The sequence below is a fragment of the Gnatocerus cornutus genome, unplaced genomic scaffold (assembly GCF_029298725.1).
Source record: "Gnatocerus cornutus isolate USDA-ARS CGAHR unplaced genomic scaffold, icGnaCorn1.1 ctg00000023.1, whole genome shotgun sequence".
NCBI lineage: Eukaryota > Metazoa > Arthropoda > Insecta > Coleoptera > Tenebrionidae > Gnatocerus > Gnatocerus cornutus.
The window spans coordinates 3,723,943-3,744,305 of record NW_028275375.1 but is presented as its reverse complement, the minus strand read 5'-3'; the positions used below and the strand labels follow the sequence as shown (position 1 = coordinate 3,744,305).

At 35.8% G+C, this 20,363-nt stretch overlaps 2 protein-coding genes across 12 annotated transcripts in view; one reads left to right on the top strand and one right to left on the bottom strand.

The window, feature by feature from the left end:
• The window catches only part of LOC148166447 (proton channel OtopLc-like), a 49,405-nt gene that overhangs the window by 25,559 nt on the left and 3,483 nt on the right, over positions 1–20,363 (top strand). For 6 of the 11 annotated variants that reach the window (XM_088048502.1, XM_088048500.1, XM_088048499.1 and 3 more), the window contains 8 exons: positions 1,146–1,581; positions 1,738–1,803; positions 2,183–2,480; positions 2,527–2,687; positions 18,316–18,472; positions 18,552–18,764; positions 18,815–19,036; positions 19,090–19,342. In XM_088048502.1, the coding sequence (XP_087904628.1) occupies positions 1,146–1,581; positions 1,738–1,803; positions 2,183–2,480; positions 2,527–2,687; positions 18,316–18,472; positions 18,552–18,764; positions 18,815–19,036; positions 19,090–19,342 (1,806 nt within the window). The remainder of the gene's footprint in view (positions 1–1,145; positions 1,582–1,737; positions 1,804–2,182; positions 2,481–2,526; positions 2,688–18,315; positions 18,473–18,551; positions 18,765–18,814; positions 19,037–19,089; positions 19,343–20,363) is intronic. The other 5 variants (XM_088048505.1, XM_088048506.1, XM_088048501.1 and 2 more) reach the window with 5 other exon arrangements.
• LOC148166448 (apyrase-like) lies at positions 4,585–17,111 on the bottom strand. Its single transcript, XM_088048511.1, has 7 exons — positions 16,920–17,111; positions 16,459–16,873; positions 5,701–5,917; positions 5,457–5,657; positions 5,253–5,410; positions 4,962–5,211; positions 4,585–4,917 (listed from the first exon to the last, which is right to left on the bottom strand). The coding sequence occupies exons 1-7, from the start codon at positions 17,024–17,026 to the stop codon at positions 4,598–4,600; spliced, it is 1,668 nt and encodes a 555-aa protein (XP_087904637.1). The 5' UTR covers positions 17,027–17,111; the 3' UTR covers positions 4,585–4,597.

The following is a 20,363-nucleotide window of genomic DNA, read 5'->3' as shown; positions in this document are numbered from 1 at the left end:
CAAAATTTTTCTAATATTTGCTTTTTGTTCAAAAATGTAAGTTTTTTCGTAAATAATTTATTAACACGACAGAAATACCGACGTCACCAATTTTCACTGCGTTTTCAATAAAACTACAAGAATTGCAGAATTTAATAAAAAGTTCGAAAATTTTTGGTTTATTCTCCAGAAAAAAGTCTAAAATTTGATGTTCTTGATCTAAAATGTTGTAACTTGGCATAAATAGTTAGGATGCAAAAATAACCAAATTTCACTTTCATACCATTTCAAATCCCTGAATTAAAAAAATTTTTGGTTCAACCGAAAAAAAATCCAAAATTCCTCTCTTTTGTCCTAAAATGCTGTAATTTCGTACCGAGAATTTGAATGTTAAATTAACACCCACTCGCCGTTTTTCCTTCCGAAATGCGTCATTCGAACAACAATTTAAATAAAATTCAGAAAGTGGTTTCAATGTGATCATTAAAAATTTATTTTCATTGTCCTCATTTTAAATCGCGTGCAGACAATAAAACAAAAATCAGATAATCCCCGCCGCTGAAAATATTGATATTTGCTTACATTCGTGCCAAAAAGAAAAGTTTTATTATAATAATGACGTCTTTCCATTACAACGCTCGTCCTGACACTTTCCAAAATAAACTCGCGGAAATAATTGGGGTATCTATTATTTAATTTCTATTTATATTCTTCTGGGTGACTCACCGCGTTTGTTATTATGAAAGGCCCAACTAAATTTTTTCTAGTTTATGTTCAAAATATTATTGTAAGGAACTAGAACCATCTGGAATTCATAACAGAGCAAAAATGCTTTTAATTAAGTCGGGAGAAGCGGGGTGGGAGTCCTGAAATCTGAAATTCTGAGATTATTTATAGAGAATTAGTGTAGTAGTGAGTGTTAGAGAGTTAACTCAAGATGTTTTGTTGCGTTGCTGATAAAGCACAGTACGTATCGTTATCATGTCGTGGAGAGACACTTTTGATAACTCCTTCTGGTATTGATTAGTGGTTTGTTTAACATGAAGTTTCAATTTAGTAAAAGTGTTTGGAATAACCAGTGAAATTCCATTAGCCATGCCAAGTCAACTAATTATATCCATGTCGTTTTGTTTTGTAAACTGACTGAAATTTTCGTTCTTTTGCAGGACTTCCCTGTTCATTATCATGAGTTTCGTCTACGCGAAACTCTTGATCGTTGTTTGTATAGCGTACGTAATATCAGATGTAGTTACACACAATATCCCGCTTTATTACTACGAAGGTTTCTTCACGTACCTCTATGGTATGAGCATATTGTTTCTTCTCTACGTCTTCTGTTTTCTATTACAAGAGAGCACTTGTTGTTCCGAGAGTGAGAAGAAGGAGAAAGTAAAGAAACCACCCAAAGAAAAAGCCAAAGAAAAGGAGAAGGAAAAGGAGAAGGAGAAGGAGAAAGAGAAGGAAAAAGAGAAGAAGAAGGAGGAGGAAAAGAAGAAGAAAGACGAGAAGGAGAGACTCAAAAAAGAGAAGAAGGAAAAGGAGAAGGAAAAGGAAAAAGAGAAAGAAAAAGACAAAGACAAGAAGAGTAAAAAACAGGAAAAGGTAATTTCTTTGACCACTAACATCAAACTCGTGGCAAGTTAGTTATCTAACCGTAACTCACTTGCTTAACAATGAAGGGGTTTACTTTTGATTTTGATGTGTTTTCTTTTATTTATTTTGAGTTATTTTGCGTTGTTGAGCATGTTGTGCGTGTAGAGGGAGAGATTTCCACGTAAGATGCGTGACATGGTCCAGCAGAAGGCAACATCCCCAACTCACCAGGTGAGCGAAGGTTGGTGCCTAGTTAACAGTCCTTCCTCTTCCCACTAAATTCGCTTCTTATTCCTTCAACATCATACAAAGATCCGTAGACTTTTTATGGTGGCTTTTATTAAAGGCATGAAAATCGAAATTATCTTTTTATTTGCGCTTCCCCTTCTGTCTATAACAAGAAGAAGTGAAGTTGCTGCCGGAGCTAATCAACCTTCAAACTATTTAATGAAAAAAAAATGGAATTTTCTTGAATGAATTAGCTCCCGCGTGCTCACATCCTCTAGCCATAAAACAAAATAAAATCCCCGTCAAAACTTACACGCACAAACATGTTGCACTCAACACTCGTTTCTTTTATTCATTATTTTATTTGGTTTTGTGGGGGTAGAGCACATACCGGCGCAACTCCGAAGGGGTGGTTGACGCAGGTTTGGCTGCAGTGCCGGTGCCTGTGGCAGAAATCAGTGCACAATCTGACGTCCCTGTTGTCTCGCAGGAACAAACACCTCCTGCTGCACCTGTTCCACCACCGACAACACCACAACCGGCCGCTCTTCCCGCGCCGGCTGCATCAACTAACAATACAGACGTTGAGGCTGGAACTGTTACGAAATGCAAGAGGAAGAGGAAGACGACGCAGAACGATCAGAGTCATGGAAGCTTCTTTTTGAGAATTGGGGCTATTGGTGAGTTGAGGATTGGTGTGGTTAAGTGGTAATGATCGTTTTGTAGCTTTTGGATTGGGGACGATGATTTATAATGGGTTGGAGTTTGGGACGTTCTTTGAGGTGCCGTTCACTTCGCCGTGTTATATGATTCTGAGGGGAGTTAACCCGCTGCTGCAGATGATCTTCACGTTTATGCAGATGTACTTCATTTTTATGAATTCAAGGGTGAGTTTCAAAAATTGACATTACATTTTTTTGGGATTTTAAGACTAGATTCCTAAATAAAAAAGCGCGAGAAAAACGATGGTAGAAACCCCATCTTTCGATTTGTCTTAGTTTCGGAAAATACGAACTTCTAATGAGGTTATTTATTAACGTGCGTTAAAAATTCAAACGTTTCTGGATTTCGCGTAAAATTCTGAGTAAAATGAGCACAAATAGTTTAGGTTTACTCCGAAAAGTAAGCGAGATTTTGATTTGAGAACTTTGACACAGTTTTAGCCATGAATTTTTGCGAAAAACTGCAACTTTTGACTTTTGGAAATACTAAGAACTATTTTTTATGTAAAAAATTGCGACAAAAACAATGGTGCAAACCGCATTTCAATATCTCTAATAGTTTTCGAGATATTTAACTTTAAAAATTAAGAAAAATTAGACAAAATTAGGAAAAATTAAAATCAACTTTCCGAAATTTTGATCGGCCATAACTTAGTTATCTGTTGTTGGATCTGAATTTAAATCCCATATTTGGAATCTGCGTTAAATTCTGCGTACACTGATGTATAATAACTTAAGTTTACTCTAACAACAAGCGATATATCGATATCAGAAATTTGGCATAGGTTTAGTCATGAATTTTTGAGAAAAACTGCAACTTTCGACTTTTGGAAAATATAAGAACTATTTTTTATGTAAAAAATTGCGAAAAAAACGATGGCGTAAACCGCATCTCAATATCTGTAATAGTTTCAGAGATATTGAGCACGAATTGTTTCGAACTTTCAAAAATTTGGCCCTCTGGCGAAAGCCCAAAATTTCAAACGGCCATAACCCAGTTATTTGTTGACAAAAGTTCAAAAATTCTTATGTTTTTAGATTCAGCGTGACATTCTGCGTAAAATGAGATCCAAATTTGTTGAGTTTGCTTAATAAATAAACGAGGTATTGGCTAAAAACTGTTTTGAAAACATCATTTTAGGGTAATTTTCAATCAATGTTTTCAAAATAAAAACGACGTTTAATAGCATTGAATTATACATCAGTCAAAAGAGGAGCTCGAAATCTATCTACTGGCCAAATTTGAGATCTATCGGACAAATAGTTTACGAGTTATGGCCAAAAATAAAAAAAATTGAAAATTTTCATCGTTTGAGTCGCAATTTTTTTTCGCGAAAAATCGACTATCGAATTTTGGGCTTTTGAGAACATTTTCTAACGTAAAATGAGCCGAGAAAAACGATGGCGCAAACCGCATCTCAATATCTGAAATAGTTTCCGAGATATTTAACTTTGAAAATTGGGAAAAATGGGAAAAAATGAAAATCAACTTTCCAAAACTTTGATCGGCCGTAACTCAGTTATTTGTCGTCGGATCTGAATTTAAATCCCAGATTTGAAATCTGAGAAAATTCTGCGTACACTGATGTATAATAACTCAAGTTTACTATAAAAATTAAGCGAGATATGGATATCAGAAGTTTGGCATAGTTTTAGTCATAAATTTTCGCGAAAAACTGCAACTTTTGCCTTTTGGAAAATCTAAGAACTATTTTTTATGTAAAAAATCGCGAGAAAAACGATGCCGCAAACCGCATCGCAATATCTGTAATAGTTTCAGAGATATTGAGCACGAATTGTTTCGAACCTTCAAAAATTTGGCCCTCTGGCGACAACCTAAAAATTCAAACGGCCATAACTCAGTCATTTGTTGACGAAAATTAAGAATTCTCTCGGTTTTGGTTTCTGCGTAAAATTCTGCGTACAATGAGCACAAATAGATTAAGATTGCTCTGTAAATTAGCGAGAAATCGTCAAAATAAGATTTAGCAGGACATGATTCATGTCGGCAAAAGGGCGTAAACAACGATAATAAAAACTGCAAACAATTTATTTAGTTAGAAGAGACCACTTTATTATACATTTCTGGACCCAAGTCGGGTTTCTCCAACAAACTCCATCCTCCCTTCCACCTCCTGGAACACTGGAGACTTCTCCGCCAGATACTGCGTATAAACATCCATGTCCATCTGTCCTTTTTGAAGAAGCTTCCAATGGTCCCTTATTACAACAAACCCATCGCCTCCTTGTTCCAAAAACGAGGGAACAACAAGACGATACGTCTTCTCCAAATCCAAGTCTTCGTAAACCGGAATATCACATTCGTTGCAACGAACTTTAAGTGATTCAATGCGAGAGCCGGCGGGTTTTGACATGTTACCAACAAGACGGAAACCTGTAAAAGACGTTTAACTGACGTCACGAGTCAGTTTGACCAACCTGAAATCTGTAATAAGTTCGCGTCGAAGACAGTTCTTCCTTTTCTGTATGGTGTTAAGGAGAACTCGAACAGTTCCTTGATGTATTTTCCTTGGATTTCCCCGACGTCCCAGTAGTTCCCAAATGGTTGGGCCGTGATCATGTCACTATACGTGATACTCCCTTTTTCAATGGTAGTTCTTAACCCTCCGGTGTTGTAAACAGACAACGCTGCATAACTCCAAGACGAGTTATCTGCCAAACCGACAAACTACTCGAATAGATAAAAGAGTTGTGGGGGAAAAAACTCACGCTGTAGACCATGACGTCGGCGACAAAATTCCCCAAAAGACACTCGGAGAATCTGCAGGCCGTTTCGTCCAACGTCACCAGAGAACTCCCTAAGACTTTCTTTCCGATGTCGTCAATTCCATCTTTCCAAGGTTTCAACTCGGCGTTGATCTCAGTATCTACAAAGTCGTGTCAATCCACCAGTCGTGATTAAAGTAACTTTACTTTGTGGTATCTCAGTACTGAGGAAAATGGGGGCTCCTGACCAAGACACGCAATCACCGCTTTCATCGTACGTTACTGTAATATTCCCTAGATACCTGGAGTAACAGGAGGCTTGTACAACCAAGACGTTTTTACCGTCTTCTGATCTTTGTACAATGGTTGGGTAGGGTCCCTCAGGAGTCGCAGGACCAGGAGGATTGTCTGGAACGGCCTTTGTACAAACGCAAAAGAAGGAATAGTTTACCTCCTGTGTATAGAAAGGTGTGAGAGTGCGCCCCCACCACCAAACCAATTTTGGAGGCTGTTGTGGCCTTCCTAGCGATTTCTTGTTCGACGTCGTACCCCGAATGAGACAAGACTATGTTGGTAAAAACGTTTTCTTCCTTGGCTAAACGTTCGGCTTCGGCGTTCACTGACTCAGATTCGTCGAAAAATTTCAGTTTTCCCGTATTGGCAATTTCCTAAATCCCAGCGTTATTAGAATTTCCCAAACGGGCCACCCAAAATTAATTTCTCCAATTTTGAAGCGGTTTTTTCTTTAAAATAAAGATTTAGTGGTCTGAAAACTGTATCCAATATTATTTTGGAATCATTATTATTTTTGATACAGTTATGAAGATTCAATTTTTTTCAGCGAATCAGAAGAATGCATTTTTCTTGCAAACTACAAAAGATTCAAAAAAGGATTTTTTTTACTGATCTGTCCACTATGGGTGTTTAGGCCACCACCAATTCACAAATCCACCCCCTCTGTACCAACTGATGGTGGCAGGGTGGGGTGAGACATAACAAATTAGTTTTTAAGCATTCAAAATTCTAAACTCGAAAGAGTAAGTCGTTGTACCGATAATTCAATAAACATCCAAAAACCATTTGAGTCGAATAACTATTCCGTGTTACAACATTCCACCGTGAGGTGAAACATTGGTCCTTCGAGCCGGATTCCCAGATACTCAATATTCAAGTCGTCCAACATCGTCGTCCACCAGAGGATCCCAATCAGCTTCGTGGAGCAAAAGGTTAGTGGCTCTCAAATCCATTCTTAATTATTCCTGTTTGCCGTTATTCCTAAGTTAAACTAGCTTCAATTCCACCAACGTGTACGACGAAAGCGGATCACCGGATAGTTTCGATTCAATCAAATAATTCAAAATCATTTTTATTCATTAATTCGTGTTTAGCACAATGACGAAAATCGAAGAACTCAAAATTATTTTGGTAACGATTGCCGAAAAGTTCCGACGCATTCAAGATTACGTAAAAACCTTTGATCTCGCGAACAATAGCATTAATCGGCTAGTAGCGCGCAAACAGATTCTTGAAGGGTTACGTAAGGAATTTGAAGAAACGCAATACGAGCTAGAAGCGCACGATAGTAAAACAGAAGCAGCAAAACGAAGTAACCGCGATTCGCGAATTGCGTTCGAAGATCAGTATTGCGATTTGTTAGGCGACATTCTAGACTTAATCGAAAGGTGCGAAACAAACTCAGAATCTCAAATCAATAATAAAGGTCCACAAGCAACCACATCAACCGATAGAAACGAGATCTTACCTGACCTTCCAGCCTTAAACTTAGTCCCGTTTTCAGGAGATTACAAGGAGTGGACTAGTTTTGAAAATTGTTTTAATTCGTTGATCGGTGATCACAAAAGACTTGACGGCAGAAGGAAACTTCAATATTTAAAAAACGCATTACGCGGCGAAGCTTTACGCGCTATTCAATCCTTAGCCATTTCAAACGAAAACTACACAGAGGCATGGGATATTCTGATAAAAAGATTCAAAAACATGCGTTTAATCGTAAACGACCACGTGAAAACGATAATAAATGCACAGCATATTTCGAAAGCATCCGGTGTCTCTCTACGCGAATTGCTAGACGTAATTGTAACAAACATAACGGCACTTAAATCGCTGAAAATTCCAATTGAGTCATGGGATGCGATATTAGTTCCCATCATAATCGAGAAATTAGATTTTAACACGAAAAGGGATTGGGAAACGTCACTGAGCACGGAAGTTCCCAAATACGAAGACCTAATTTCCTTTTTAGAAAAAAGAGCCACGGTTTTAGAAGCGCTCCAAGTAACCCAAAAATCTAATCAAATCAATAATATACCCAACACAGTTAACGCGAAATTCATAAAACGAACTTCATCGAACCCGACACTTATTACTAAACCTAATGTTAAATCGCAATCTTGTATATATTGTAAGTCTCCAGAACACAATGTTTTTGTCTGCCCAGAATTCGTTCACCTGACTGTATCAAGACGCCTCGAAAAAGTGTCCAAATTAAAACTTTGCGTAAATTGTTTGAGGAATAATCATTCGGTGAGCAACTGTCGCATTGCAAACGGATGCAAAACTTGTGGTCAACGTCACCACTCATTACTTCACGTAGACAATGAGACGCCAAGTACATCAAAAACAATCAATAATCATGCGATAAATGGTAATTTAGTTCATAATTCCACTTTATTAGCCACTGCTGTTATTTTAATCAAGTCCGCGAATAACAAATTCAAACGCTGTCGAGCTTTCCTAGACGCGGGATCCATGTCCAATTACATAACGGCTCACATGTGTGCAAAATTGGGTCTAGAACGTAAGAAAGAAAGTTTCGAAATCAAGGGAATCAGTGGCACCACCACTAATTCTAATGAAACGGTAGCGATATCACTAAAGTCACGATACAACGCGTATCAAGCAGACAATATCAAATGTATTGTTTTAAATCAAATCACGGAAACTTTACCATTAACACAATTGGACAACTTGGAAATTCCAAAGAATGTATTTTTGGCCGATCCGGAATTCCATAAACCAGCTGCAGTAGATATGTTAATTGGTAGCGGCTTGTTTTGGTCTTTATTATGCGTTGGTCAAATTGCACTACCTGGGGGTCTAATTCTACAGAAAACGCACTTTGGATTTGTTGCCGCTGGACCCCATCATAAACAAATCCTGCCGAAATCGGTTTGTAATCTGGCAATAACTAACAAGTCCCTAGAAAACACAGTAGTAAAATTCTTTGAACTTGAAGCATCTGGTACTACCTGTCATAAACCTTTGTCGGCAGAAGAAACGGATTGCGAGACCCATTTCAGGGAAAATACGAAACGTGACATTTCGGGGCGTTTTGTAGTAAAGCTGCCGATCAAACGTAACCCGCTAAAAATCGGGGAATCCAAAGGCCTTGCAATTAAACGGTTTAACCACCTTGAAACTAAATTTGCAAGAGAACCGCAACTCAAGCTAGATTATTCTAAATTCATTTCGGAGTACCTCGCTCTAGGTCATATGGAACTTATCCAAAATCTCGGCACAACTTGTGTATTTCTCCCACATCATGCGGTACGTAAGGAATCCAGTACAACCACAAAGCTCAGGGTTGTTTTTGACGCATCCGCGAAAACTTCTGATGGTACAAGTCTCAACGACCATCTATTGCGTGGCCCAGTAATTCAACGCGATTTGTTCTCGATTATAGTAGAATTCAGAAGTCATCAATTCGTTCTAAATGCCGACATCGCGAAGATGTACAGGCAAATTCTTGTCGATAATAACGATGCTTACTACCAATTGATAGTATGGCGTGACAATCCCAATGAACAATTAAAAACATTTAAATTATCAACTCTTACGTATGGCACAAAACCTGCCAGCTTCATAGCGACGCGGTGTTTGAAGGAACTCGCGGATACAAACGCGCGCGAATTTCCCATCGCGAGTCAAGTTGTTCTAAACAATTTCTACATGGACGACTTATTAGTTGGAGCTGATTCTGTAAACGAATTAATCACAATTCGAAAGCAGGTAGTAAACATTCTCGAACAGGGAAAATTCGAATTAAGAAAATTCAATTCCAACAGTTCCGCGGTTTTACCCGAAACTTCTGACGCGTCGTCTCAGATTGTTGATTTGACCAAAATCGAAACTACAAAGATTTTGGGTCTCTCTTGGGACTCGAAAAATGACACATTTAATTACGATTTCAATTACAGTGGCATACCAAAAAAGGTCACAAAACGCGTAATATTGTCCGTAACAGCGCAAATCTTTGACCCATTAGGTCTAATCGGTCCCATCATAATGCGAGCGAAAATTCTATTGCAACAACTTTGGTCTTTGAAACTGGGTTGGGACGAGTCAGTACCATTATCAATTCACACCGCGTGGACTTCGTTAATAAATGAGTTTAAACAATTGAAAAACATAAGCATTCCACGCAAAATTATGTCATATTCATCTGAACTCGTGGAAATGCACGGATTCTCAGATGCGTCCAAGCAGGGATATGGGGCAGCCGTGTATTTGAGGGTTCCAATAAGCGACAATGAATACGAACTAAGACTAATATGCGCAAAATCACGTGTCGCCCCGCTCAAAACAGTCACAATCCCACGGTTGGAATTATGCGGCGCGCTTTTGTTGGCCAATTTGATGACAAGGGTAAAACATAATGTCCCACAAAAAATCGCGCGAGAACTTTATTGGACCGACTCAACGATCGTGTTGAGTTGGTTAAAAACTCCTGTAAATACGTTGAAGGTTTTTGTGGCGAATCGCGTTTCCGAAATTAATACTTTAAGGCGGCGATTTACCCAGAGCATTCTAGGTTTGCTGTGTCGTTTCTCTGCTGTAATCTTATAGTGTTACACACATCCATCCCTTCGACGAAATTCAAGGGCAGGGTGATGCTTTCGGACACATCGGCAGTACACTAACCATTTCAGACTCGGCAAACGAAGCGTTTTTAGCATAGCATTTTATTAGTTGAACTACAGCTCAGAAAGAGTAGACATTGAAGACAGCGATATAGCAAAAATAATGATAAAAAATAATACATAATATAAAAATAAAAACAAAAAATATAAAAGCAACAACAAACCAATTATTTAATAAAACAAAAAACAAACAAACATAAAATTAGCCGAAATTGTTAAAACCAAGGCATTCCTTTGTCGCAACGCGAATTCACAAGCTCGGGTACGAAATTTGTTCAAATTTGATGCAAACTACAGTGAAACCTGTTTTCTAAACAATTCCCAATTGTTTCTAAGAAAATTTAAAAGAGTAAACAAAAAATTTCCCTTTTAAATATGCAATAGTCCGTTTTTTGGCTTCCGTGTTTGCGTAAATTCTGCTGTTTTTTTAAAGGTTTCAGGTCTTTAAAATAGTCAATTTTGTAAAAAGCCAAACAGTTTTAGAATAAATATTTAAAATTATAAAATTAAGTTATAGTAAATACCTACAGACTTAACATAGAGACCGATCTAAGAGCCAAAAATTTGAAAAATTAGATAATGTAATAAATTAATTCTAAATAATATCGTCCACATTTGATAAAAAAAACTTTCAATCCTTTAATAAATTAAAATTGCAAGGCAAGAAATATGTTACGAAAACCGGAAAGAAGGTAAAAGAAGAAAAACTAAGTGGAATGTCCGATGTATTTGTATTTGTCTGTATGCCTTCGTTCTAAAGAATCCAATCTGTAAATAAAAATTTGCTTCTTATCTAACTGGACTGTGAATGAACCGAACAACAAACAGAAAAACTTGATGTTGACTAAATTCGTAGTAAATCATAAATAAAGCCAAGACACAAATCATTTTTGTTGTTCCTGACACTATCGCCAATGGTCAACCTTCAACAAAGACATTTTTAGTAAGTAATCTCTTCAAATTTTAACACAACGTGAAAGTTATCCTATCACATCTGTTTTAATTTATTCTAATTGTTAAAAGTGTTATAGGTGTATTGTAAATGTGCGCTAGCATTAGCACAATTGAATATAAACAACCAATAAAAATGCAAGCAAAATAACAATCTTCAGCAGATTTTACCATTTATTAAACCTGCCAACAAAGAGTTTTATAAATAAACTTTTAAAAAATTAGTTATTATTTTTACGATTTTTTAATAAAATTTAATAAAATCATTGACTAATTTGTATTGGTGAATATCTCATTATTTTTAATTAATATCATGGCGCTTAGAACAGTTTTTGAATTTCAACGTCAATAATTTTTTTCTCATTTGTCAAGACGACAATATTTAAGAACTCTCAATATCAAATTGCAAGTTTATTAACAAAGCTTAATAATATAGTTTTTGCAGTCAGGTTAATGTGACAATGTCTACTCGTAGTTTAAATAATTTCTCAAAATATGTGACTTGCCGCTGAGCCCGTTATTTAGGTATGTCAAGTCTTTAAATTTGAATGGACATCGACTCGATTTCGAGACCAAATGGGCAAAGAAAAGAAAGTTAGTCGTTTATTATCGTACAATTTCGTTCAGCTCACTTCTCGGACACATGTTATTTTTTCCCCCACCATCATGGTCACAGAGGGTTGGTTTCAACCTAAGATGTACGCAATTTATCCACAATTTGGGCGATGCAGGCTTCATGTAAATTTGATCCTACATGATTATAAAAGAATTAACAGTGGAACGAACATGATATTCTTCTTGTTAAAGAATGGTTCTGTGTCGGGACGAAGAGCTTTTTACAAAAAAAATGTTATTTCCTGAGATATTTAGTTCTAAACTTGGCCAAATTTAACGATTTTCAACATTTTTTTTATCATACTGTCATTACTTTTTTTCAAAAAAACTCAACGTCCCGACATTAATTACTATCTTAACTGCAGTTTCACAAAATTTGAACTGATTTTTTTCACAGACAACGGAGTAATATCGAATTTTGTGAGGCCTGAAAACATACATTTTTCTGGAGGTAAATCGCCGCCTTAACAGCGCCCGAAAATTGGTACCACGTACGATCGGAAGCGAATCCCGCTGATATCATCAGTCGTGGTAGCTCGCCATTGGATCTATTAAAAAACAAGCTTTGGTTCAATGGCCCGGAGTTTCTTCTAGGTCCCGAAGAAACCTGGCCAAAGTCACAATTTAACCCGAACCCAGATAATATTCCGGAAACAAAAAACCCAGTAGTGCTTTGTAATGTAGGCACTCTGTCTGCCACGCTGTTGACAAAATATTCAAGTCTTGAGCGGCTTCAAAGAGTCACAGCCTGGATACTACGTTTCATAAAAAACTGCAAAACTAAAACCAAAATCAAGACCGAAAGCATAAGCAACGATGAACTCAATGAATCCCTTGAGGTCATAATTCGCATTGTTCAAAGAGATGGATTTCCCACGGTTTGGGCACATTTAAGCGCGAATAAGCCAGTACCGAAAGAATCGAAAATTCTATCGTTAGATCCATACATGGATAATTCGAAGGTTATTCGTGTTGGTGGCCGACTCAAAAACTCCAACTTAAATTTCGACGTAAAGCATCCCATCTTAATACCAAAAAATCATTTTGTCACCAATTTAATTATCAAGCACGAGCATATACGACAACTCCACGCAGGCCCTCAGGCCACTCTGGCAGCTTTACGTCAACGTTTCTGGATAGTTTCAGCTCGCAGTGCGATTCGTCAAGTATTACACCGCTGTTTACCATGTTTTTATATTCATCCTAAAACACCAAAAATCAAAATGGGCAATCTCCCGGCTGAACGAGTTACACCTACTCGTCCGTTTTTTGTGTCAGGAGTAGATTACGCGGGCCCTTTCATGATTCGAGAATCTGTTGGTCGTGGAAGACGATTAATCAAGGTCTATGTCGCGTTGTTCATTTGCTTCTCGACAAAAGCGATTCACATTGAGTGTGCTACGAATCTGACCACGGAGGAGTTTCTTGGCGCACTTAAAAGATTTGCAAGCAGACGTGGACAACCACGTGATTTATATAGTGACAATGGTTCGAATTTTGTCGGGGCTAAAAGCGAATTAGCTGAATTCTTTAATACGTTAAGGCAGTCAGAACCGGAAATTACGCGCAAATTGGCTATTTTAAATACGAAATGGCATTTCATTCCAGCAAGATCCCCACATATGGGTGGTCTATGGGAAGCCAATATCAAATCAATGAAAAGACATCTGAAAGCAGTAATGGGTAACGCCCATTTAACATTAATCGAGTTTCAAACACTGTTGGTTAGAATTGAAGCGTGTTTAAACTCCCGACCATTGTTACCACTAAGTCCCGATCCAAATGATTTGCAAGCCTTAACCCCTTCCCATTTCCTGATTGGAGAGCCATTAACAGCACTTCCAGAGCCCGACCTCCAAGAAGTACGGATCAACCGATTGTCCAGATGGCAGCTGGTAGAACGTCTTCGACAGCATTATTGGAATCGGTGGTCCCGCGAATACCTAAGCAGTCTCCAACAGCGAACCAAGTGGAAGCAAGACGAGGTCCCCGAGAACCTCGTAGGGGCATTGGTGCTACTCGTCGACAATTCACCTCCATTGTGTTGGAAGATGGGCCGTATCGCAGAGGTACATCCAGGCAACGACGGTCATTGTCGGGTGGTCAGCGTTCGTACCAACCAAGGCGTCATGAAGAGGTCATTGAAAAGGTTGTGTCTCCTACCCATTCAGGACCAAGAGTAGTGACCAAGTGTAGTGCGGACTTCAGTTTACGTGTGAAGGACAATTCGCATTTTATTATTATTATTTTTTTCTTCCCTTTATTGCCTTGCTTTTCTTAGTCATTTAAGTTTGTATGTACAGATGTTTATTCGTTGTTATTAATGAATTAGTTATTTTTTAATTGTTAGTTAGGCATAATAATCTTGTAAATATGATATATGTAAATACGATTATTGAAGTACTAAGTAAGTAACTTCAAGGGGGGCAGTATGTTTAGGCCACCACCAATTCACAAATCCACCCCCTCTGTACCAACTGATGGTGGCAGGGTGGGGTGAGACATAACAAATTAGTTTTTAAGCATTCAAAATTCTAAACTCGAAAGAGTAAGTCGTTGTACCGATAATTCAATAAACATCCAAAAACCATTTGAGTCGAATAACTATTCCGTGTTACAACATTCCACCGTGAGGTGAAACAATGGGCACACTTATAAAATAATTAAATAATTTAAATAAAAGAATAAAACAATTATTTTTCCTCAAAAAAACATTTTAAAAACAAAAAACAAAAACTTAATAAATTTTTCGTGTGTTTAGCCAAAAAATTAAAAGTGCAACTTATTCTATGTTTCATAGTGTACAAGTTTTGACAAAAAACATTTCTTGGCACTTCATAAATAAAAAAGTTTTTAATTTTTTTGGCTAAACATACGAAAATTTCATTAAGTTTAGATTTATTTCCTTTTAAAATGCTTTTTTTTTCAGAAAAAATAATTGTTTTATTGTTTTATTTGATTTATTTAATAACTCATTTTATAGATGTATCTGTAGTGAATAGGGCAGTAAAAGTCCTTTTTTCAAATTTGCCGCTTTAATAGGTCCATTAGAGTACTCAATTTGGAGTCCTTTATAGGAATCTATAAAAGAACTCAAAGTAGGAAATTTTATTTTTTAAGAATTGGCAGAACTAATTAGTCTGGCTGTCACTTGTTTCCTGTCAAGTTCTTGGTCAATTTGGATTTTACGATTCGTGTTTAATAAATTGCTGCGTGAACAAAAAATGTATCAATATAATTGCCAACAATAATTGTACCTAAATACAGGGTGATTTTTTAAAAACGGCAGGTGTTGTAGAATTTTTATTTATGAACCGATTTTAAAAATTTTAAAAACAAATTAAATGGTTTTTAATTTTCTATAAACTGATGATTTTAAAATTTTTCTAAATGTCTTATTAGTATCTTTTGGGCGATACTCAACTTTCTTATTTTAAATTGACACCCATATTTTTTTTTTCATAATTTAGAAGATATGAATTTTCTTGATTCAAAAATGTGTAATATGTTCTACTTTTACAAAAAATATTTAAAAAAAAAATATTAAAAACGAAAAAATTTAGGCAATAAAAGTTAATAAAATCTAGGTGCGTAGTGTCAAATAACACAATATCGTTATTGTAATGTCAAAAGGCAGCAAATAACAGAAAGAATAAGTTTTCTTTTAACAAGATGGGGCTACACCTTACAATGCACAATGCATTTCTCGTAGGTGTCAATTGTGCAATAAAAAAACGGGATGGCGTTTCAACAGTATTTTAATTAAATTAGGTAGTTGTTTTTTCTGATTTGTAATTATTATTGTCTTTTGTTATTAATAATTTCAAAAAAAAATGCCGATCCTTTCTGTTATTTGCTGCTTTTTGACATTACAATAACGGCATTCTTTTATTTGACACCATGCACCTAGATTTTATTAACTTTTATTGCTTGTTTTTTTTCAATTTTGATAATTTTTTTAAAAATATTTTTGGTTAAAAGTAGAACATATTACACATTTTTGAATCAAGAAAATTAGCATCTTCTAAATTATGAAAAAAAAAAAAGGGTTCCAATTTAAAATTAGAAAGTTGAGTATCGCCCAAAAGATACTAAGACATTTAGAAAAAATGTTAAATTATCAGTTTATAGTAAATTATAAACCATTTAATTTGTTTTTTAAATTTTTGAAATCGGTTCATAAATAAAAATTCTACAACGCCTGCCGTTTTAAAAAAATCACCCTGTATAATAGATGTGAATACAGGTTCTGAGGTTAGGTTAAAATTCAAAAAGTCAATAAATGTCAAATTTTAAATTGAATTTGAAAATCAAGTGGCAAGTCGTGGTTACAAAACCATTACCAATCGTGAAAAAGGAAAAGTCTAATTTTTTATTAAAAAAGGGGTGCAAATTCGAAAAAATAGTATAAAGGACTGGTTTTATAATGGCATTGGTGCACTCGTCCCATATAAAACGAGCTGTAGGCGAACTTGTGCACCAAAATTGGCCATTATAAACGTTCTTTAATATACTATTTTCTGATTCGCTGCAAAAAAGTTTGAATCTTCATAACTTTATCAAAAATAATAATTTCAAAATAATATTTAGATAGTTTTTCAGACCCCTAATTCTTTATTTTGAAGAAAAAACCGCTTCAAAATTCGAAAAATCAATTTTGGGTGGTCCGGTTGGGAAATTTTTACTCCCCAAGAAAAACTTACATTTGTGGTTTTTATTATCACTCCAATGATCCCGATTTTCTTCCCAAACCGTTCAATAACGACGCTTTTATTGTAAGTATTTTGGAGCGTCGGCTCCAAACTATCATCGATATTAGAAACCACAACTGGAGCTTCCAATTCTTCGATGAAAGGAACAGCTCCAGCGACGCCATCATCAAACTCGTGGTTACCCAACACGATCGCATCAAACGGTAGTTTATTAAGGAAGTATTGCGTCACATTCCACTTGTAAATATTGTACCACAAAGTCCCCTGAAAATTATCCCCAGCGTTCAGAAGAATCGCATGGGAATTGTCTTTTATAGTGTCGCTGATTTCTTGGTACAATCTGGAAAAGCCTCCGATGCACGTGTCGCTTTTACAAGTCCCTCCTTCGTCGTTCGTTTCTTCAAATCTGCAAAATCACGTTTGATAAACTGGAGATATGTGGTCATACAGACCTGGCGTGGAAATCGTTGACGTGCACAACAGTCAAGTCAAACAAATCGCCGTTTTGGCTGTTTACCAGCACCACTGGGATTAAACAGAAGTAAAAAAGTGGAAGCATCTTCGTTCCCACGGCTTGACAATGACTGAAGATTAAAAGTGCTTCATAGGTGTGTGACGATGGGGGAATTATCGCGACAGATAATAATCATAATTGTGCATTCTCAAGTACTTTTTAAAATGTTTTAAATGCGATGTAGTTTACTTTTTAAATGTTAAAAAAAAGCATTATGTAAAAGTATTATTATGTATTCGGATGGTTTGAATTAAACTAAGTGCGGTGTGGAAAAATAATTGTAATGCGACCGTTATCAACACGAATTTTTTATCTAGCCTTGGAATTCTTAAGAAAGATTATCTCAACAACAATTAGTGATTATGATTGTTACTTAAATTTTGTGTTTTTTGTCATTGTGATATCGGAAGTCTCCACTTAAAAATGATTAGTTCTCAAAATAATCTGAGAGTCTTTGGATATTTTCAATAGAACAGTTAATTAGTTAATTCAATGGCTAGTCTAAACGATCAACATGGAAAACGCAAAACAGAAAAAACGCAAAAATTAATTTGAATTTTTAAAAATCTAACTGCGAAAAGTTTGAAATATTCCAAACATGAAGAAAATTTAAAGGATAAATCTAAAGAATGATTTCAGAATGGAAATTGAGAAAAGTTTTATTTGTTTAAAATAAATTGGGCTCTCAAAAGAACCAATTTTTATCCCGATTGGTGGTAAAGTGACTTTTCCCAACTCGTTTGGTAAATCAAACTGAAATTTCAATTAGAAACGAAATAATGAAAAAGTTACCTAAAGTTATATGAATGAAGTTATATGAAAAATTACCAAATTCCCTCCACAGTGTCATCACATCACGCGTAAATTTAGATTCATTGGAACTTTTCTTCTTTTTTCTGCTTTTTTAAAGTTTCTCTAACTTTTCCACGCTTTCTTTCATTCTCGTGTAAAAAAAAGTTATTCGAGGTCTTTTCCAAGTCCGGACCTAAGGCACCCTTTTTTTAAATCCCCCTCTTCTTAGAGAATCAAATAAATCGAAGGAACCAAAACAATATGAGAAATTCGAAAAAGACGAAAAATCCGGAGAATCTAAAAAACCGAAATTGTATTGTATTGCATATTTTTGGGTTTTAATTGTTTTGCAGTTTGTAAATTCGTAATTTTAAACATAACTTCAATTAACATTAGTTTAACTTTAAAATAGCCAGACAACAAAATCTACCATAAAATTATGAAATTCTGAATATCCGTCCCTCAAATACCATTAAAAATTCTCGTTTAATCTCTGCTTTAAGTATAATGAATACATTTTCTAATTTCCTGATTTATTCCAGCTAAACATTCACCGATTCAAAGTCATAGCACGTTTCGGTCTGATGCACGTGGTGGCCACAAACATCTGCGTCTGGATTCGGACCCTCGTCCTTGAATACCTCAAGGAGATTACTTTATACCACAAGGACGAATACAACCAGACCGTTGGTTTATCAGGTGAGTCTTCCAATTCGCTCGCATCTCACCGCTTTTTCTTGTAACTAACAACTTCATCATCGCTTTGTAAATATTGCAGAAAGCGTACGTATGCACAATTTGCGCAATGCAAACACGGTGTTAGGCAGCAACGTTGCAGTGCCAGACATTATCACTACAACAGCAGCTGCTATCACTACAGCACCTCTTGTTACTTCGACGTTAAGAAGTGTGCTTAAAACGTCGACTAGCACTGCTGCGACTACTTTGCATAGATTAGCTACCACTCTGCCAACTACCACCAGCTATAGACGTAAGTCTTGCATGTCTTTCTTGGTGGTACTAACTCTACTAACTCTAAAGGTGTGTTCACAAATCCTACGAGAATCATACCGACGACCATGTGGCGAATGTTTCATAACACTCCTACTACAACGCCGTCTACTACCACAACAGCCACCACTAGGTTCTGGAGAGCTGTAACAACTACTCTTGCTCCTACCACTAGTACTGCTTCCACTCCTCAACGCAATTTCTTTGATTTCAGAAGCTTCAATAACTTTGATACTAACAATGTGGTTAACGGTGGGTTTGCAGGTACTTAGAAGCAGCGTTCATTAATTCCTCTTTGTTTTTAGTCGCTGAAGAACCAATTAACACTTTTAACGGATCGGAGTTCATTGATGATATTATCCCTCAAGCTTTTAGCGCGTTGAATGCGACCAATGCAACTGGAAATGTAACTCATCCTTTGAGCTGCGAACGAGTTAACATCATGGGGACGATAGTACAAGAATCTGCACCGTATTTGTATCCGTTTATTATCGAATATTCGTTGATCGGAGCGGCGGTTATTTACGTCATGTGGAAGCATATTGGGCGGAATCCAAGGTACTACCTACAGGGAAAATGAGTTTTAAATCCCAAGTTTTGAAGCTTGACAGACAAAAGTTTTCTCACCTAACGTGGTAGTTTCATCCCTTAAGATTGGGGTAAACACCTCCAAAAATTGCTGTCCTCATTTATCTTCAAACCATTTATTTTAGAACAAAAAAAGAACAAGAAAAAAATGTTTCAAATTAAATCAAATACTTTCCTTTTTTAATTTGTAACTATTTTGGCATTTTCTAATAAAATTTATATTTTTTATTGAACACTTCTTTATCAAGAAATTTGGTCATTTTCGTGTAGATTTTGGTCTGTCTGACGTCAAAAAGAAAAAAAATTACAAAAATCCAGACAATTAAAAAATACGAATTTTACATTTTTACTTTTTGATAAACACTTTATTATCAAGAAATTTGGTAATTTTTGTGTTGATTTTAGTCTGTTTGACGACAAAAGAAAAGAATTTTCCAAAAATCCACAGACTTAAGAAAAATACGAGTACGTATTTTAAAATGTATTTAATTCTGATGTTTTCAAATAAAATTTCAACAACACTTTAATAGCAAGAATTTTGGTAGATTTTGTATAGATTTTGGTCTGTTTGACGACAAAAAAAAAAGAAATTTCCAAAAATCCACAGAGTGAAAAAATACGAAATTTAAAATGTAGTTAAATTTGAAATTTTTTAATGAATTTTCTACTTTTTGATAAACACTTGATAAACACATAAAGAAATTGGGTCATTTTCGTGTAGACTTTAGTCTATTTGACGACAGAAAGAAAGAAATTTCCAAAAATTCACAGAGTTAAGAAAAATATGAATTTTCAAATTTATTCAATTTTGATATTTTTGAATAAAAATTCTACTTTTTGATAAACACTTCATTATCAAGAAATTTGGTCATTTTCGTGTAGATTTTAGTCTGACGACAGAAAGAACGAAATTTCCTTAATTCCACAGAATTAAGAAAAATACGAATTTTAAAGGATATTCAATTTTGATATTTTAGAATAAACGAACACT